Below are 20,972 nucleotides of genomic sequence, written 5' to 3'. Positions count from 1 at the left end.
TCTTTATATAGTACATTTTAATGCTTTGAATGGCAGCAGAAATTGTTTTTTCCTCATGTTTATCATAATTTACTCATTGCTATTCATTTAGTGCCACTTCTAATGATCAAAGGTTGAGGTTCTCTGCAAGAAAATCAAGCTGAAATATTTTATGTGCTGTCATGCATGTAAAAATAAGTATTTGTTAAGAACATTAAAATTTGTTTTTCTTTTTCACTGTATCCAAAATTAACAAGTCTGTATGTTATCTGTTTTGGAAAGGGAGCTAAAATATTTACCAAGTTTGATAGAGCAAATCAAACCTCTCTACAGCTACCATTTGATCTTTTACTGCTTAGCAGGGAATAGCCCTTCCTTATGAAGCATCGCACAGACAAGAGAGAAAAATAAGAAACAGGGGTGGTGTGGGGAGGGTGGAATGGGGGGTAAGAAGAGAGGCAATAGCAGCTGTGAGTGATTTCAGGTCAAAGAAGTAATGATGAATATATATATTTTATATATATCATATATATATAAAATATGAGATTTTACTTCTAGAGCTCAAGGCATATGAGGAGTGGCTGAGGGACCCAGAGTGTGTAGCCTGGAGATAAGGAGGCTCAGGGGTGACCTTGTCACTCTCTACACCTCCCTGAAAGGCGGGTGTAGCCAGGTGTAGGCGGGTGTATGCCTCTTCTCCCAGGCAACCAGTGCCAGGACAAGAGGACATAGCCTCAAGCTGTGCCAGGAAAGGTTTAGGTTGAACATCAGGAGGATTTTCTTAGTGGAAAGGGTTGTCAAGCATAGGAATGGACAGCCCAGGAAGGCTGTGGAGTAACTGTGTCTGTAGGTGTTGAAGAAAGAACTGGACTTGGCTCTCAGTGCCATGGTCAAAATTGGTGTTTGGTCAAAGATTGGATGCAATGATCTTAAAGGTCTTTTCCAGCGTAAATGATCCTGTGATTCTATATTTATAGTAGCAAGATCAAGCCCAACCCTTCTATAAAATTACAGAGTTGAGCTCAGTAAATACATTAGAAGTAACGTATTGTTATATAATTTTTTCAATTTACGTTTCAGAATATTATGAGCTTCAGATTGTATTTAAACTAAAATGTTCTTCTTACATATAATAACTATAGTCTTTCATGTACTTTACTTGCATCCAGGGGATATCGTGGAACACAGTGCGCTACATGATTGGAGAAGTACAGTATGGAGGCCGAGTCACAGATGACTATGATAAACGTCTTCTTAATTGCTTTGCAAGGGTAGGAGAGCTTGGAAATACAGTTATTTGTCATGGTTATTGGCAGCTGTAATACTGAAATCAGAAGGTTTTCTTTCTGCTGAATATGCATTTCACCAATTTTCAAAGTAAAATTTTTCAAAACATCATTTTTTGGCAGTGAGGATCTTTCCTTTGGTTCCTCTTTGGTGAGGAGCAGAAGCTTAAAAAGACTCAGCTGGAAGTCAAACCTAGCAGACATATTCTTAATGATTTACAGTTGTAATAAAGTAAAATTAGATGCAGTAGCTGAAACAAGAACCCTAATCCTCCAAGAGTACAAGTGAGGTTAAAAAGCCCTCGAAGTAGCAAAATAATTGCTGTCTTTCTTTTTTCCCCATGGATTTTCCACAGGTATGGTTTAATGAAAGTATGTTTGACAGCGCTTTCTGCTTTTACACTGGCTATAAAATTCCAGTATGCAAAACTCTGGAACAGTACTTTGAATACATCCAGTTACTTCCTGCCATGGACACCCCAGAGGTGTTTGGTCTCCATCCCAACGCTGATATTACGTAAGTAGGTCTCAACATATTGAAAATGGAGAATGTTTCTTTTAGTATTTGGAAACAAATTCCTATCAAGTGTTAAGTAAAGTCTATTTTGCATTGGAAACCTAGGATTCATGTGAATTTCACTGTTGAAGTGGAACACTTCCTGTCATGTACATTATTATAAATGCAGTATCTTCAGCTATGTTTTACACATCCTTTTAAAGCAGTTGGAACTCTTATTACTTACTCCTCATGATTTTACTTTTTTTAATTGAAAACATTATGAAACTTGAATATGAACACATGATCAGTTGATCTATACAGTTCAACTAGAGAAAGTTTCTAGTATTGGCTTCTGTTTCGAGCAGTTTATTTTTCTGTGCACAATTGTTAAATGATTCTCTGGATTGTCATTTGGTTTACAAGCATGCCTTTGGATGCAACTACAAACTTACGTTGCAGTCGGTCTGGCCATTTCCATTATTTAAAAGAGGCTTTTCAACTGCACCAAGTACTAGCTCCACTTAAAATTTTATCTTTGGCTGAATTCACTCTTTCATTCCAAATAATCTGTGTAACAGCTTACCCTTTATTTCTTTCTAATATTATATGCCCTGTAAAAGGATATGAACATCATAATATTTTTTCACTGATGTTCTTAATAATTTTTCCATGAAATATTGCATTTTTATATGCAGTATGTCCACATTCCACCTTCATTGTTTCTTCACGTAGCTATTTTTCTACTTTAAAATATTCAAATGCAGAGCTGCTGTGAAAACCTAACATCATCTAATATTTTTGGATGAAGCAATAATTTCCCACAATTTTTCAGTGTCAAAGTTGAGAGGCTGATGCCATATCAAGAGGCCTGTATTCTAGGTGTGCTGTGAGAAGAGTACACAGTTTTATTGTCAACTCCTACTAGCACATACCGCTCTTAATTTATGCTGGTGAAGAAAAGAATCTGAGAGTAGATTCTGTTTCAAGTCATTCCCTGATACTTGCAAGACCTCCCTTCAGAAATGATTAAAGAAGAAAGACAAGCCAAGATTTAACAGAGAGCTAAACAAAGTCTTGAAGAGAGACATGCTGTAGATCCAAAATTAGGCTTGTAGGAGAGCTAATTTATAGTAGGAAACTTGAGACTAATACTGTTGGAGGAGCTTTAGTGAGTAGGAAGAGCTCTCTGGTTTCTCTTCTGTGCTCGGTTTTCCTTCCACTTGCTACCTCCACATATTCCTGTTACTTTGGCCCCTTTTTTTCTCCTGTAGATTTTGCCTTGTAGGTATTTCTATAGAGTTTGGGGAAAATGTTTAACGGCTTAAGGCTTTTTTCCATGTCTTATCATGGTCTGTTATAAGCAACAATTGCTGTGTCTGAATTTCATCTTTGACGCACAGACCAAATGGATTAGCATCCCATACAATATAAAATTCTACTCAAATTCTTCTTGTAATATCTTATCAAGTCATCTCAGAGTATGCAGAGTATGTAGAAGGCTAACTGCTAGAACTGAAACCCTGAGAGAGCAAACAGCTCTACATGTTACTATTACTGAGGACAAGAAAAATCTTATCTCTCGCTAATTTACCAAGCCAGTTTTACATTTCAGCCAAAAGCTCAATCTGTTGGTTACAATTGTAAGGCTTCAATGAATTTCAATGCTTTCATTTAGGATTAACACCTGAAATCATTGAGAATGATTTTAACTTGCTGTATGAATCATAGGCTCTGCAAAGCCACATAGTTAACAGGTACCTGAGCAGGAAAGAAATATTCTGACAGTCTTCTGCCAAAACCCTTTCCCAATTGGTTCCCTTCTAAATCTTTAAATGTAGCTGAATTTTTGTTAAGCTGATGAATGTAAGGTTTTGAACACCATGCTGCAATAGATATTGCTGTCTTCTATAAAAAGCTGAGGCAATGGTTCTGTCACGTGCATTTTTTCTTAGTTTTCACTTACAGTGAAAATCCCTGATGCCACGTATTCCAGCTATCAAATAATGATAGTATGTTACATCCAAATTCTTGAGAAAATACTCTTAATGATGTTTTTTGGAGCTCAGAATCCACAGAAAATTAATTTTCTTTTTTCATCTTATGACACAATTCACTTTACAATACTGTTTTGGGGGAAAAAATATATAAATATGTATTGAGTGCTTTATCTTACATACTTTAAGCAACACTCACACTATAAATGAGATTCGTTTAATGTTGCTGTATCTCCCTTTCTGTTTACTCTAGACTTGCTTAACAGTAATAGAGAAAAATAGATCCTTTTAAAGTGCAGTTTCTCTCATCACAAAGCAGACATCTAAAATACATGAGCTGAATAGGGCAATCGAGACAAAAAGCTGATATGGAGACATCTACACATAAATATCTACATGTGATGAGGGTCAACCCATCACGTGCAACTGATTCCATGCTCAGGAACATGGTACTTCCTCTACAGACTTCTGCCATCTTTTTATTGTTATTGTTTGCATCTATACTTCATTTTATTTGCAATCTAAAGTAAAGTGAGATTTTCCAAAGCCCAGAAAAATTTTTTTGCAGAGTGGTTTTTATGTTGAATATGTCCCAGTGGTATGTAAATGAAATTCTTTCTTGGTATTTTAACCTCACTTCTGCAGTGGAAAATTACTTTTAATTATGTAAAGACCAAGATACATATTTTTGTCTTTTCTATTTTTATTTACAAAAAAGTCTTGTTCGAAGAGTAATTATTATTTATGCAAGATTCATGTAAGTTCTCTTCAGAAGGTTCCTAGCTTGTGTCATTTAAGAAAGGAATATCACCAATCAATATCACCTTTGATTCCATTCTTTTGCTGCTATTTCTCAAAAGCCATTCTCTCCTTTTACCCCAAATGATCAGGGAACCCACACCTTCTAGATAAAATAGTCTGATGGCAGAATTGGAAGAATGGTGCTTACAGTATGAAGATGAAGGTTCACATATCTCTAATCACTACTTGTTAAATCAACAAGACAAAAAGGAAAGGTTACAACCACCAGTATGTCATCCAAATTACCAATAAAGCCATGAATCCAAGAGAATTTTTATCTTTTCTGCTCATACGTGGTCTTGAATAAATCTTTCATTCTTTTAATGGGGCCATAAATTGAAAAAAAGCCTGAGAGTTTTGAGTCTAAAGCCAAGGGTTATGAAAATCCTTGAAAACCCCCACCATTCCTATTTTTAGAAGCAGAAATTATATCCTCAGAGAAGCAAAATCCCAGTAGTATTTCTTCCATTTTTCTGATTTATAGTCTTTATAATTGCATTCACACCTTTTTTTTTTTGCTGAAAGACTGTAGTATCTAGCTTCTCTGGTATTGTGACACTGTATCCAAAGCATCTTTAGGTCCTTCAGTTCACACATTCTATCCTTGGTTTCTTGTCTTATATAATTATGTATGACAAAGTAATAGAAGGAGATGGGTGTCATAGGAAAGTTGAAAAGTAATGCTGACATGCAAATCTATGCTTTGAATCAGTGTAAATGTATGTCCCACATCACTCATTGATGTCAGTTCCTCGTGTAGCTGATTCCATAAGGTAAAAGTAGGCATTGCCGACACTTCAGTACTTCAGGCTTTCTTTCTTTTTTTCCTCTCATAGCTCTATGCCACTGGATGGCACTCCAACAAAAATACTCCTATAATTATTCTGTTGAAGGACTGATGTGGTCTACCATCTTTCATTATCCAATGCCACACAAATTTAATTCACATTTTTGTATTGACTCAGAACATTAATTTGCATTAGCACTGCCCGTGCTTCACTATGGAATAGAAGTTTTTTACCTGCAGTGCTGTAAATCTAGCAGCCCTTGTCATTAATCCTGAAACATCTGAAATCAGAATGGATTTACTAATTATCAAAGGGGCAGCTTTCAGAGTTATACCTCCACCTTTTCCTGTTCCTGCGTTACACTTTTAAGAAGTAATTAAATGAGGCAAATATTCTTCCTTGTTACAAAACTTTTATTGCTTCTTCTCTACAAATAGCTCTTTAGAAGACATTAATCAGGAATATGCCATTTCCTTCCCTTTCCTCAGAATCCCTGGTATCGTAGGTTTTTCTGCCACCTCACAATCTCAGCTTGCAGACCTCCTTCTTATCCCTGAATTAGGCACACAGCAAGTGTATAACAGGGAAGAGGGAAGTTCATATTCTTTAAAACTTTGGTAAACCAAACCTTCATGATCAGTGTATTATGCAGTGTATTATGGTTGGTGCAGGATGCAAAGGAAACCAATTTTGTGCGAGTTTTGATTTGACTTCATGGCACACTGTTTTTTGTCTATTCTACAAAGTTATCATTAACTATTAAATATTCTGTGTAATTTATAGCATGTTCCTCATCCTCTCAGATACCAGAGAAATACATCAGCTGATGTTCTGGACACAATTACCAACATTCAGCCTAAAGAAAGTGGTGGAGGATCTGGAGAAACTCGTGAATCAGTTGTTTATCGTTTGGCTGAAGACATGCTAGAGAAACTTCCTCCAGATTACATACCTCATGAGGCAAGCTAACCTTCGTCTTGTCCTACTGTTCTCTCTGTTGAGCTTTCCCATTACACCTTCCAAAAAAGAAACACCGAATTGTACAAAAGATCATATAAATAGTAGCAGATTCAAGTAAGGAACCAACACCCTTATTGCTACCAGCATGAATTGGTATGAAGTTTTTTTATCTAAAATCAAGACATCTAACAATTGGCTATGGAGATATGTTGGGGAGACTACACTTGGATTTGCAAAACTACTTGGGAAAACAGAAAAAAGTCAATCTTGACATTTTGTGATAGCAGTCTCCTGGGCCCTCTGGGTGAAGTCCTGTTCTAGCAAAATCATGTGTAATTGGGTAGTATCAGACAAAAAGTAAAAACTGCAGCAGTTTTAAGGAGATAAATGTTAGTTGAATAATACACAAATCTAATATTTACTTTTCTGAACACATGGGTAGTTAAAATGTTGCAAACTACAATGGCATTTAAACAATTTAGACTTAACTAAATTCCTTCTGTGCTTTTATAATTTAGGTAAAGGCTCGTTTAGTTAAAATGGGAGTACTAAACTCTATGAATATTTTTCTTCGTCAAGAAATTGACCGCATGCAGAGGGTGATCACAGTTGTCCGCACCAGTCTGAATGATCTGAAATTAGCCATAGATGGAAGTATTGTTATGAGTGAGGCAAGTAAAGTGCTTCTACTACATATGGAATACTGTGCTTTAAAATATTGATTTATTTACTCTGAATATAATTTAATTCTTTCAGAATTTAAGAGATGCACTTGATAACATGTATGATGCTCGAATCCCTCAAGTATGGAGAAGAGTATCTTGGGAGTCTTCCACACTTGGCTTCTGGTTTACTGAACTTTTGGAGAGAAATGCTCAATTATCTAATTGGATATTTCAAGGAAGACCAAAGGTGTTTTGGATAACTGGATTCTTTAATCCGCAAGGTAAGGCTACTGAAAAGACTTGAGTAGTAATGTATTGAATAGTACTATTTCAATGGTTATGCTGCCAGCGTGTGTCACAGGAGCCAAGATGAAAAATGGGTTCAATGTGCACTTACAGCCCAGAAAGCCAACCTTAGCCTAGGCTGCCTTGAATGGAGCATGGCCAGCAGGGCAAGGGAGGTGGTTCTGCCCCTCTGCTCTGCTCTGCTCTGCTCTGCTCTCGTGAGAGCCCACCTGGAGTTCTGCATCCAGCTCTGGGGCCCTCACAGAAAGGATGTGAACCTGCTGGAGCGACTGAATCAAAGGACCATGAAGACAATCAGAGGGCTGGAGCACCTCTCTTATGAAGGCAGGAAGAGAAAGTTGGGGCCATTCAGCCAGGGGGGAAAAGCTCTAGGGGTGACCTTTATAGCACCTTCCAGTACCTAGAGGGGGCTACAGGAGAGCTGGAGAGGGACTTTTCACAACTGCATTTAGTGATAGGACAAGGGAAGACAGATTTAAACTGAAAACGGGTAGGTTTAGAACTGATACTATAAATAATTTTTTACTGTGAGGGGTTAAAGCATTGGAACAGATTGACAAAAGAAGTGTGGGTGCCCCATTCCTGGCAGTGTCTAAGACCAGGTTGGATTGGACTTGGTCTAGTGGAATTTTTTTTTTTTTTTGTGTGTGACCCTGACCATGGCAGATGAGTTGAAACTTGATGATTTTTTAAGGTCCCTTTCAACCCAAACATTCTATGTGATTCTATGGTTCTCTGATCTTTTAGTCTGACCCAAAGCCACAGTTTTTATATTACAAGAAGGAAAACATATGGTTAATAAATAAAACACTTAATCTTGCTGACATATTGTAGCATGATATTATACAACTTCTAAAGAAAGTATACTTAATAATAATGATTTAGCTTTTCAGGAAAATACTATTTTTCTCTGGTTTGAAGCTTTTTAACTCATTCTAAACTGTAAGTTGTGAATATGGAAGAGCTTTAATCTAGAGCAAGATGTTACAGTAGCAACAAAATGACTTTTTACAGTACAGTAAGAGCAATCACTCACTGGAACAGCCTCATCAGAGACATGGTAGAGTCCCTGCTTCTGGAGGTTTTCAAGATGTAATTGGATGGTGCTAGATAACCTCATCTAGTCTTCCCTTTCCCATGAAAGGTTGGACCAGGTGAACTTCCCATGTCTCTTCCAACGTGGGCTATGAACGTGCAATAGAATCACAATTTATAGCAGGTCTTTGTCTTTCACAAAGAATCATCAAAATGTATGTATCCATTTCACAGGTTATTTAATGAACAGTTTCTTCAAATCCATCAAAGATATGCTGTGAAGTACAAGTAAACATTATCTATCATTATCTGTTATAGCTTGATATTTTTACCATTTAGAGGAAAGAGGAGGTAAAACAAAATTTAACCATCTCCATGAGTAAAAAAAAACCCATTACCTTATAAGGTGTGTGTTCCTAAGAGAATCTCCTTCAGCCTATACAACTACACATACAAAATTCTCATAAGAAACTTGTATGTGACAGCTTTGAGGGTTTTTTTTTTGTGTTTTTGTTTTAATTAGAACTAACCTCTGAAATTCTTGAATGTTATATGAGTTACCTTTGCTTTGTGATGCTTCTGTTCTTACTGGCCTTCCTACTGCCAGAAATGTAAAAACTACTAATACCAAAGTCTGTTTTAGAGTCACTTTCAGAAACAACTGAGGTGCCTGGAGTACATCCAATTTATTATTAAAAGATGGTATTGGGATGCCAGTCAAAACACCATTTGTATACTAAGTGGCACAGCTAATAAGCATACTGATCTCTGATGATTCAAAAGCAGCACTCACAGTGGTGTAAAAGAAGATAATAGACCACATTCTTTTGACAAATTAAAACATTTAGCCTAACGGGCAACCAACCTGAGATACAAAGGGACTTGAGCTTTATTATTGCTTCAGCCTCTGTGTTAAAACCCAAAAGTAGTTCTTCAGCTAGAGAGAGGTTTGCTAAGTGCAAAATGTGTGCTGTGGGTAGGGGTGAGGTGAGTATATATGTAAGATCAGACTATATTTGTAATACTGGTCACCAGGAAATTCACTATTAAGAATGCAGTTCTCTATGTTAACTTCTCTTTCTTCATCTTGATCTCTATGACTCTTAATTCCAAGCAGTTCATCTCATAGCTTAAAGTATCAGATATTGAGTTTTTGATGACTTCATTGTTATCTTCTGACACACACAGAAACAACCAGGTATTTGGTACTGGTGTTTCTGTTTTTGTAGCTTTTTCCTTTATAACACATTCAAACCTCTTTGCTGCTCAGTCATCTGTGCCTAAACTATTCAGCCCTTTACATCTCAAAACTTTCCTATTTCAAATTTCTGTAAAGTCTGTCAAAACAATGCTCAAAAATTCACCTAACTTGCTGCTCAGTTATGTCATCCTCTACCTTAATTTCTATCTGACACCCTTTTTTCCCCTAACAAAACATACGGTTTTCATTCCTCATAGGCACTGCATTGACTAGATTCCCCACACTCACATAGTGGTTTTATTATCATATTCAGACACATATTTTCTGTTTTCCATCAATGAAATTTATTCTACTTCTTTCATTTAAAACACCCCCACCTTTTAGCTAAGTTGCCTTTACATAAACATCAGCTCACACAATGGATAACTTGTTTGCCTTGAAATTCTTTCTTGAAAGACGCCTTTATCGCGGATCCTGTAGTTAATTGCCTTATGATAATTTGTTAGTCAGTGTCCTGACCAAATATTTCTTAATAGAAATTTAATAGAAGAAAAAAGTACATGCCATTTAAAAATATTTTTCTTGGTGTAATGCACAGTATGCCACTTCTGTCACTTGTTCCTATTTCGGTCCCAAAGCAAAGTTTGCTATCATTAGTCAGGATGCTCCTTTTTCAATACAACTCTGATTATCTGTCTGTAAGTTCTGTGCAGAGCCATGCCAATAACTGAGCAAGATTTTATTTTATAATGTGAGATAAATACTAAATGTCTGGCTTAATTTCTCAAGGATTCCTGACAGCAATGAAACAAGAAGCAACTCGAGCACATAAAGACTGGGCTTTAGATAAAGTTGCAGTACATAATGACGTGCTAAAGCTGACCAAAGAAGAAATCATATCACCTCCTTCTGTATGTATGACATGCAAAGATGTTTCAGTATTAATTTTGGTATTTAGTTTATATTATGCATCATTGAGTCATTTTGGATTGATAGAGGAAAAAGTTACAACTTTCTTCACCTTAATGTTTTTGCTCAGCATAGAAGCCAAACACTAAGTACGAAGATATTAATTAGGTGAGAAAAATAATTAGTTAAATGACCTGTTTTCATTGTACCACCTGTTAATTTTTGGAATTTATAGTAAACTTTACATGAAACTTTGTAGTATATGGACTTTATTAAACAACTTTTTTGCCCTCAATTTCAGTAGCATTATCTTCTGAAAAAGGATTATATTATAGTTTAAAATGAAATTGTTTGAAGAGATTCAATGTCAAATATTTTTTACAATCAAATTTTTTTAATGGTTTAAAAAAATTATTATGCTTTATATGTTGTGATGTATCTGCTTACTCTTCACACAGGAAGGAGTTTATATCTACGGGCTCTTCCTGGAAGGTGCAGGCTGGGACAAACGAAGAAGCATACTTGTTGAGTCTTCACCAAAGATTCTTTTTGTCCAGCTGCCTGTGCTCCATATGTTTGCTGTTGATTCAACCAAACCTAGGGATCCCAGGCTCTATGTTTGTCCTCTTTACAAGAAGCCCAAGAGAACAGATTTGAACTTTATTACAGAGGTATTTTTAAAGACAGCAAAGTCTCCAGACCACTGGATTCTGAGAGGAGTGGCTCTTCTCTGTGACATCAAGTAAGCTGCTTTTCCTACTATGGCAGAAGAGTATGTGGCACCAGTAGCAAATTAAATGTGTAATTCTTCTACTGGTCTTTATTTGGTGGCTACTTGTCATTATACTAGAAATTGCATTTCAGTCTTGGCTTACTCATGTTTTTTCTCTGCTGTCAGCAAATGCAGTTTGCCTTGGCTGTTTGTTGATAGTTTTGAAGTAAATCTTTCCAAATAAGTTCATTGCTTGTAGTCTTTGAAGTATCCATTATATTACTTTAAATGGATATTTGCTTTAAGAATGTCAAATAAAATGTTATTAAAACTTACAAAAATAAAAACTTTGCTTTTTTTATTCTTTCACATGTAGAACTTTTAACTGGTGTTTCAGTGACGTATGATGACAACAAAATTTAAAATCTCCTAGATACAAACTTAAATTCCTAGATTCTGCATGATACACACCTTATTTTCTGTGAGTCTGCAGGAAACTATATGACAAAAATGTATTTGATCCATATTTTTTGCTTGGGCTTTCCCAGATCTCACTTGTTCTAGTTAAACTATCTAGATTAAGCAAAACTACACCAGGAATGTTTGTGTCTGGAATATCTGACGGAGGCCAGTATGTTTTTTATCCAGTTTAGCTGTGTGGGAACAGAAGTAGAACAGTTCCAACTGCTAAATATGGATTTTTTTTTTAATTAGAGAACCAGATTATTTACAAGTATAATTATTTTGTCTGCATTTCCTTGTAGCTCTTAACTGTGGGTTGCAATCCATGAAATGACCCTCACAGCATTATTCTGTGATGATACTCAGGAATATCCTAACCATGAGTTTTCCAGATACAATTAGTATTAAACTAATTCTATTTATGTAATTCTAAACAAGATATGCAGTCTACACTATCTCTTTAATAATCTCCAAAAAGCTTCTTCCTTCAGATACCTGTATTTGACAACACAGTTTTTCACTTACACCCCATGACTGGACTTTCTTCCTTTTGCCATTCAAGAGTGTTCAAATGCATCTGCTGTGGCAAAGTGCAGCTACTACTTGACAAAGTCCTGGGCATCTGTTGAGATGATAGAAGGCCCTTCCTCCTGTTGGAGTCCTATGGCTTTCTATTGGAGATCACCATCCCAGAATATCCTCTTGCAGAAAGTCCATGGCATACAGGAAATAACAATACACAGACACAACATCATGAGCAGAGTAACAAAAAAGTGAGATTTCAGTAAAACATTTAATTAATTAAAATTAAGTAAAACATTTCTTCTCTCTCCTCTATAGATTTACTTAGATTCAAATACAAGAAACCTGCTGGTGTTGGGTAACTTTTATGGCTTTTATGTATTTTTAGAAGTTGTGCCACAGACCTACATCTTCAAAAAAGGAAGAAAAAAATCTGACTTTCCAATTGCAAAAGATTTTTCCCCAGTAATTGCAATACTGATATGAGAACTTGTGGTGGGTTGACCATCAGCTAAGTACCCAGTGGCTTGCCCCACCCTGCCCTGCCCAAACAGAATGGGGCAAAGAATTGCAAGATCAGAGGCTGAAAAGAAGGAGGCCAAGATGAAGACAGTTTAATAAGTGAAGCAAAGCTGCACACACAAGAAAATTGAATTAACGAATTTATTTTCTGCTTCACACTGGTAGGCAGACGTTTAGCTGTTTTCTGGGAAGGGCCTTAGCACACAAAATGGTTACTTGGTAAGACAGATTCAATGAGAACAAATGTCCCTTATTCTTTCCTGAAGTCTTTGGTGCTGAACATGACATCATGTTTATGCAATATCCCTTTGGACAGTTTGGGTCAGTTGCCCTGGCTTTTTCCCCTCCCATGTTCCTGCACATGTCCAGTATACTCACTGCAGGGGCAGAGGGGAAAACAGTTTATATCCAAAAACCAGCACAAGAACTACATGTATTCATTCCTAGATGTTTTTTTTCCTGGTCTAGACTTTTAGCTTAATTACAATGGAGAAACAGTGTGTAACCTTGAATTCCTCCACAGGTAGATGTGCACTGACACATTTACAAGTGAAAGCCTATATGGGAAATAGCAGGGAAAGTACAAATTAATGTACTGAGTTACATAACTTTCACTGAAGATTATTTTATTCTCCATCCAGTATAATAGCAAAAATAGAGATGAATAGTATATTGTTATCTCAGCTGTATCATTGCATCAGATTCTTGAGATCATCTCTTTCTTGTTTATCAAGAGTCCAAACTCCATTTCCCATCTTCTCTGAGCCTGTCTAGGGGTTTGTTCCATTCTCTTTCCTCAATACCATGCATTAGCTCACTACTTTCAGGTTACATTGAACGTTAATTTTCATAGAGCTGTTCAGTTAATTTATGGAAATAATCTATGTTTTGTGACAGCAACAATCTACTATGTATTCAGAAGACTTTTTTTGGTCTCTGTACACTTCAAGAATATTTATGAAGTATTTTCATGTCCTGGTCATATGTAGGATAGTATTCTTATACTTAATTTGTTTACAGCCAGCTCTTCAAACATCTGAAGAGGTGCAGTTAATTACTTGAACCACAAGTCATTCCTCCCAGCTGTCATGATCTATAGGAATTCAAGATCTCAATTCAAGACTTTTCACTCCCAGGAATCCTCTATACCTCCAGAATATTGTAAGAAGCATTCAAATTCCTAAATTAACACGGTTTGATGTGGTTTTTTAAAGTAACTAAACAAAGTTACTCTCTGAATGTTTTAATGCTGATTTGGTATTGAAGTTACTGCTGTTTAAGTTGTGAGACACTGTTGTGGTGCCTAAACTGACAAAGAAAGGAACACCATGTCAGTAAAACACAAATATTTAACAGATGATCAAGAGAATAAAAGTACTTGAAATATGACATTTAATTAGTCTCTATGAGAGAAGACCTAACTCACAAAGGTCTGTGTTTCAGAATGTAAAGAAGAACATGTCCAGAATTGGCTTAGAGAGTGCATTCACTGTGTATATTTTTCTTTCCTCCCTTGGTGTCACCCAAGAGAATTTTCCTGCCCTTTTACTCTGATTTTCAGAGGTAATCCAAGCCAGTGAGATGATGGAAGGCACTTCTATTCTTTCCTGCTGCTTTAGAATGGACACCTTAATTGGGAGCCATTGATCTGCTGGTACCTCAAGATACTCACTTTTCACAGAACTTTTTCTTCTTAGATAATGATTCATGAGAAACCTGGAGCTTGGCTGTGTGATGAGATTTTATGTGACAGTGGCTAAGAACTAACAAAAACTATGGAAATGAGCTTGTGAATGGCAAGAAAGGGAGGATTTGTTTTCTGTCCAGGTTTCTAAATCTCACAAAGCCACTGACTGGAATGAGCTTGTTTCAAGAAGGTAACATTTCAGCTAAGTTTTAACTTGAAAGATTTGTTAATTCCATAGAATCATTTTCTTCATCTACACCCTCTGTTTCTGCCTCTAGATTTGGATCAGCTGTAATCAAAATTTGGTCAGAATAGTCATAGTTTATGCCACAACCCACTGTTTTCTTATTCAGTAACCTCATTCACTGACCATATCTATTCTTAATATTTAAACTAATGTATTGTTTTTGAAAGTCTTGAAGAACATCTGGCAGCAGTATATAAGTGTGTTTCTGTTGACACAAATACTGAAAATCAAATGTGTGGAATGTGCAGGGTGCTTTTTTAAAGTCTATTGATGTTTTTGTAGGGGTTGGTGCCTGTATCTGCATCACACAAGCAGGATATTCCTGAGGTGAGTCTAATTTAATAAAAGCCAAAACCCCATGTCTTTTCCAGTGATTAGCACTGCCTTCAGAGCACCAAGAGCCATGCATACATTAACTTTTAGAAATTCAGGAAAACTGTTTGGTAGCTTAGCAATAGTCCATGATAAAGGTCAAATCCAGAGAAAGACTTTGCAACTAGAAATATGTAGGCACACAGTTTGTGGTAATTTGGAGTGGGCCTGCAGCTGAGCCTCATCCCCAATGGGCACAGCTGTGAGAAACAGGTGAGCAGCATTGGCAGCAATGAGCCATGGAGTGCCCAGGGGCACTGACCAACCACCAAAGGGAACAGAGGGCACACAGGTGCAATGCAGGAAGATGAGGGGTATAAAAGGCTGGGCTAATGAACAAGAAGGGCAGATGCAGCCTTCTGAAGTGGTGTGATGTTACTCTGCATGGTTGAAGCTTTTTGAAATTGTATGGTGATACCCTGTGTATTGTGGCTGTCTCAACTGCAATGCATGCTGTGGCAAATACCTTGTGGTTTTTATATAGCAGATATTAGCAAGGGTAAGTAAGGCACTGCTAACATGTCTGACTCACTTCTATGCCTCTCTAGTTCCATTACAATTTCTAATTTATTTGATATAACTCTATGCTTATAACATCACTGGGGAAATCAGAATAGTCTCTGACTTACTGCATTGACTATTTAATAAAGGAATGACTCAACCAAGGTTTTAGTTAGTTAGATGACTAGTAATTAAGAAATATCCAGGAATACAAGATGTAGCTTATCCAATTTCCACTATCTTCACATTCCCAGGTGTCAAAAAGGATTAGTGATTGCCTTCCACCAGTTAAAAAGTTAATTTTTAGGACTTTAATTATTACCTTGCTGTTTGATCTAAAAATTTGCCTCAGATTTTTGTATCCTTTATAATGAAGCAAGATACTCTTCACACTATTCCTGTGAGATTTAGTCTTTATCAAAATTATTTTATCATTTTTCCTGAATACTGAGATCTCATCCAAAATTCATCCTTAATATCAGTGCCAACATTTACCTTAATTAACATACAGTTATCAGTATTTTCCACCTAACTCTCATTCAGCTCCAGGGAAATGTGATTCCACCTTCTGAATATTAGGAAAACACTACCTTTTATTATTTCCAGGACAAAATGACACACTTAAAGAATTTCCTCTTGGACTCCTTGCCTTTTCCCTCACCCCTGTCCCAACTCCTGGACCTCCCTTGTGGATCTACAACTTCAAATGTCTTACAATATCAACAGGCTGACTCCTTCAATTCACCTTATGCTTCATTTTCCCAAGTAATTGTGGCAGGATGCCTTAACAGGTAAACTGCAGCTTCCTGCATATGTTCACTACTCAGTAGTTCCTCCTACTGGAGTTTATATATTTATGCTTGATATTCAGGTTAGTTGAGTGGCTGTTCAAGAGGTTAGCTGATTAAAATCCCAAATATTAATTTCTCAAAGTCTGCTGGCTAATCACCAAAGTGGGATTTCTGTGAACAGCCACTCGGAGACAGAATGACCATTTTTACAGACACAGTAATTCAGAGAACTGCATTCAACAGGTAACTGCCCTTTGTCCCTGCACCTCCAGGTGACCTGTGAGCAGGCTGCTGGATAGCAATGGAAATGAAGGATGGTTAGGGCCACCTTCTCTTTTTAGGGGAATGTTTATGATGTGATAAGCAACAGCCTCAAAGACATTGTGATGAGCAGTTTGTGATCTCCTTCTCACTGAGCACAAAAAGTCGAAATAGTGAAATGTAAATTGGCATGTAAATGGAAATGAAAGCTATTAAACCAGTATAATTACAATCTAGAGAATTTAATCCAAAGAGTACCCTTCTCTCTCTCTTTAGTCACAGCCATGGTAACACATGGGAAATTCAAGAAACAGGTTCCCAATTTCATTCATTCATGCAGAGACTATTTTGATAAGAAATGCCAGACCATAAAGTTTTATTTCTCAAGAGACACATCCTGTCCCTCTTCAAAAGACATTTTTATAATAAAATATATTAGATACTGCAGACAAGCAACTAAATGCTTGTTTTAGCATTTGGGAAGCATTTTACTGAGGGGACACAGGTCCTGCCCATGAGGCATCAAGCAGCAGAGTAGACAGAAGTTCTCTCCATCTTTTTGGGAAAGACCAGTATTAGATCATTGCACAATATGTATAAGGTAGTCTTCCTCTTCTATACTGAGGTTTCCCTTGGTGGGAAAACATTGAATTTCCAAATAATTTCCTCACAGAAAAAAAAGCTACTACAATAAAAGAGCGAGATGGGAGAGTAATATTTCAGTCAATTTTACTTAATAAAAATAAGAAGACTTATCATTTCTTCCTTTGTTCTGTGGGTCATAGCTTCTTATTTTCTTGTAAAAAATGAGGAGAGAAATTGAATTCTTTGCTGATAATTTCTTACCATTATTAGTTCATCCTAGCAGCCTTCTGTAGTCCAAAACATTATTCTTAACAAAGTTTTTTGAACAAGGTTTTTAATATGGAAATTTTAAATAAGAGTCAGGGATTTTGCTAAGAAATTCAAACTGTAATAAAAATTATTTTCTATTATATTACAAGACTGCAACTAGCTTTGACATTTCTAATTCTATAGTTCTAAGATTTTTAAATATAGGAATAACTGGATCATATTCACAAATTGAAACAGTCATATGAATTCTTCAACAACATTTTAAGGAAACTATTTAAATCAATTTCTTCTTTATAAGACAGAGAACTGTATTGTATTGAAATTAAATACCCATCTAAATAATTCCCTCCATACAATCATTACACAGAATAAATTCCACAAGGCAGCTAGACTCCAAAAGTAGATACAACTATTTCAGTTCATTATGTAGTTTACAAAACTTAAGTTAAAAAATATATATATTTGCACTCATTTCTTTGTTGTCATCAAGAAACTTATAGCCCAAAGTGCAGAAGCCATACTGTCTGACAGCTGAAAATGGAATTGTCTGTTACTTACAACCATAGCCTTATGTCTGGAAAAACAAGTGAGCAACAAATTATGTTCATTCATTCTGAGCTTGCATCTAGAATTATGGAAAGCTGGTTGATTTGAACCCCTGCATTCCAGCCCTGCAGAGCTGCCATGAGACATTTCATGAACTGAGCACATTCTCCTACATGTGGGCAGGTAACTTAAGTAACAGAACAATTAATACTTAAAAGAAATAAATGAAATTACTGAGATTTAATGCAAAATGTGTATGATGGTCAGCAACCAGAAGAAATTCTCCTGCTTCCTAATGCCCTTGAAAAACTTTTAGAACTTTTTTACAGTGATCTGTCACATAAGTATTTTGAGTAGTCATGTTCTGATTCAAAAGAAGATAATTTTGAGTTTTACTATGAAGTATAAATTAACCCAGAGTTCAGGTTTCAAGGTGCAATTAATGTAATTTAGTGTCTCCAAAGATACTGAGGTATTTATAGCTCCAAGACTAAATGTGCTTTCTAAACAACAATGTGCTGTAATTGCAGTTGTGGCATATATGTTTGTAACTCTCATTTACATAATCCTGCTCAGAGATACCTTTTTTCTTTTCCCAGGAGGTCCACAGAAGGATTCCACTTAGATAAACTTTTATTTTGGTTAAGGTATTGATATGAGTTACAGCTCCACAAACATCATTCAAATTCAATGATTCAATGCTGAAATTCTTCTTCTTCCTTTCCTAAGCACATATTTCAAATTTTTAAGTGATTTATTTGAGTTACTTCATCGGTGCTTGTTCTCAGCTCAGACACTTTAACTTTTATTGAGCTTGGAAAGATCTTTACTGAAAGCTCCTCTTAGCTTTGTAAAGAAAAATTGAGCCAAAGCACATTCACTGCTGCAGCACACTACAGGTATAAAACACAACAGCAAATGGCTCTTGCTTTTCATAGGCAAGTAGGCTGTACACTTGTACAGCCACTGTACAGGGCAGCCACTCCCTCCAGTTTTCATTTAAATCCTGAGTCTCAGAAAACACTTACTTCTGCAGATGTCAGCAACTTCAAATATGCGTGTACAAGGTAGAAAGGAATAAAATTCCACTAAGAGTTCAGATCTATTTGCACTGAGATCCAAGAGTATATCTCTATCCTAAACAAAGTTATTATGAAAGATGGTGTTTATAAAAGCTAGTAGTTACTGGTAATGGAGAAGCACAAGGTGCATAACTTGCAATTAAAGCTGATAATATTCCTTAGGATACTGCCCATGGCAGCTTAGGAAAATGTCTGCTACTCAGCACATGTCACAGCAGAAACACACAATTTCTCTGTGACACAGACTTTTCCTTTCAGAAAGTTTCAGAGACAAAGCATTCAGTCATGTGGGACAGGGGTGTTACTTTCTGCAATATACAAGTCCAGTGGTGATAAATTTCAGATAGCAGAGAGCCCAAACCCTTGATAAGGCTTTGTGTATTGCCTGCAGTTACATTTATGCCATCTCCAGAGAAAGGGATTATCAGGGGAGATTATTGAAAGAGACACTGGACTTTTTCAAAATGCAATTTTGCCCTCAAAACATAGTCAGTTGCATTAAGAATACTTTAATGGTCATAGAAGGACGATAATCCCTGTGTTGCAGTGTAACTGCAAGGCAGCTCCTGCTTAATGCATGAGAGGTCTGGTCCAGATGGAAGGTAAGGGAACAAGAGAGCTGTTACCAAGTCCTGCATATTAAATAGCATCTGAAGTCCTTCAGCTACAGGAAAAGAAGTGCTTGCCTCAACAAACAAAATTCTGAAGTTGAACAAAGCTTCATCAACTCATTGCATTGTATTTTTCAAACTGAAAGGATCCCAGCTCCTTTCAAACTTGGATAGTGTCATTTTAATGATTCACTTACTTTCAAACTGTTCTTTTCTTGTATAATCACTGACACAAGACCAAGTTAAAATTTAATATTATTAAAAATATGAATAAATGTAACAAAAATCCAACAGACCCAGATTTGAGATACAACTTTCAACAGTATTTCCCCACAAAAATATTTGAATTTATTGAATAAATACTTTTCCATCTCTAGGGAAATGACCTGTCTTTTCATACAGTCATTTCAGTCAACAGGATTTGTTTAGTCGTGTGATAATAGCTTTTTAATGGCTAAAGTGAAAAAGCACCTGTTAAGAGTTTACTCTGATCTACTTTGCTTTTTCCTCTATTCATATAGATAACACTAGTCTATGTGTTTTGTCAAGAGTATAGAAATTTGGCAAGAAAATAAACTCCCTTGTTTTCCAGCAGGTCCTCAGAGATCAGAGGGTTTGATTTCTGATTATAACCAACTTGGCCCTAAGTCTGGTCATGTTCAGTAGGAACTTCCATGAGCACAGGTTCACAAATACTGAAGTTTCAACCCTGTAGGTCTGGTTGTGGTGAATAGGAACTTGTGCAATCACAGATCCACGAATATTGTGGTTTAGTGAAGGAATAGAAATCCAGATTCAGAATTGAGGTTGATAAATTCATTTGATGCAATGGAGATATTAATAGTAGCAATAATAATAATAATTGTGTGCAGAAGCTTACCAATAAAGGCTTACGAGGAGGGAGAAGAGAGGAGAAGAGAGTAGCCCATCAGTGATCTCCAAGGTCTTTGTGGGTCTTCTTCCTAATCAAGCGACATTTCTACCCTGCTTGTACACAGCCCAATCATAAGATTGGCATAAGATTGTACCCCTTCTCCTTCTGTATATCATGATCTAAGGGGGGGAATTGAGTAATGTACTCATGTATGCAGCAGCATGTACTTCACTGAGCTTATTAGCAAATGCAGGGTTTGCCTGTTAATATTTAATGTCCCTTAGTTAAGGCAAGAGTGGGGGTTTTGGCCATGGTGTCTTTCAGAGTTCTTGTTATATAACTCCTCTCTATTCTATGCATTCTTTGGAGCCTAAACAGAACCATCCAATCTCCACAGCACCTCTTCCTTCAGCCAACTCATCCTTTCTTGGTATGAGCCATGCACAGCTCCATCCACAAGGATAATGTAGAGGGTACACAGTGTACCCCAGGCTGTGATAGTTT

General features: G+C 36.5%; 1 protein-coding gene across 1 annotated transcript in view; it reads left to right on the top strand.

The window, feature by feature from the left end:
• The window catches only part of DNAH8 (dynein axonemal heavy chain 8), a 115,159-nt gene extending 103,990 nt beyond the window's left edge, over nucleotides 1–11,169 (top strand). The window contains exons 86-92 of the mRNA XM_066547881.1: nucleotides 1,149–1,250; nucleotides 1,622–1,782; nucleotides 6,151–6,307; nucleotides 6,826–6,978; nucleotides 7,064–7,253; nucleotides 10,304–10,425; nucleotides 10,882–11,169. Coding sequence (XP_066403978.1) covers nucleotides 1,149–1,250; nucleotides 1,622–1,782; nucleotides 6,151–6,307; nucleotides 6,826–6,978; nucleotides 7,064–7,253; nucleotides 10,304–10,425; nucleotides 10,882–11,169 — 1,173 coding nt within the window. The remainder of the gene's footprint in view (nucleotides 1–1,148; nucleotides 1,251–1,621; nucleotides 1,783–6,150; nucleotides 6,308–6,825; nucleotides 6,979–7,063; nucleotides 7,254–10,303; nucleotides 10,426–10,881) is intronic.
• The last annotated feature ends 9,803 nt before the right edge of the window (nucleotides 11,170–20,972 follow it).

This window comes from Molothrus aeneus, chromosome 3 (assembly GCF_037042795.1).
Source record: "Molothrus aeneus isolate 106 chromosome 3, BPBGC_Maene_1.0, whole genome shotgun sequence".
Classification (NCBI taxonomy): Eukaryota; Metazoa; Chordata; class Aves; order Passeriformes; family Icteridae; genus Molothrus; species Molothrus aeneus.
The sequence above is the reverse complement of the archived record's forward strand: the minus strand, read 5'-3'. Positions and strand labels throughout refer to the sequence as shown.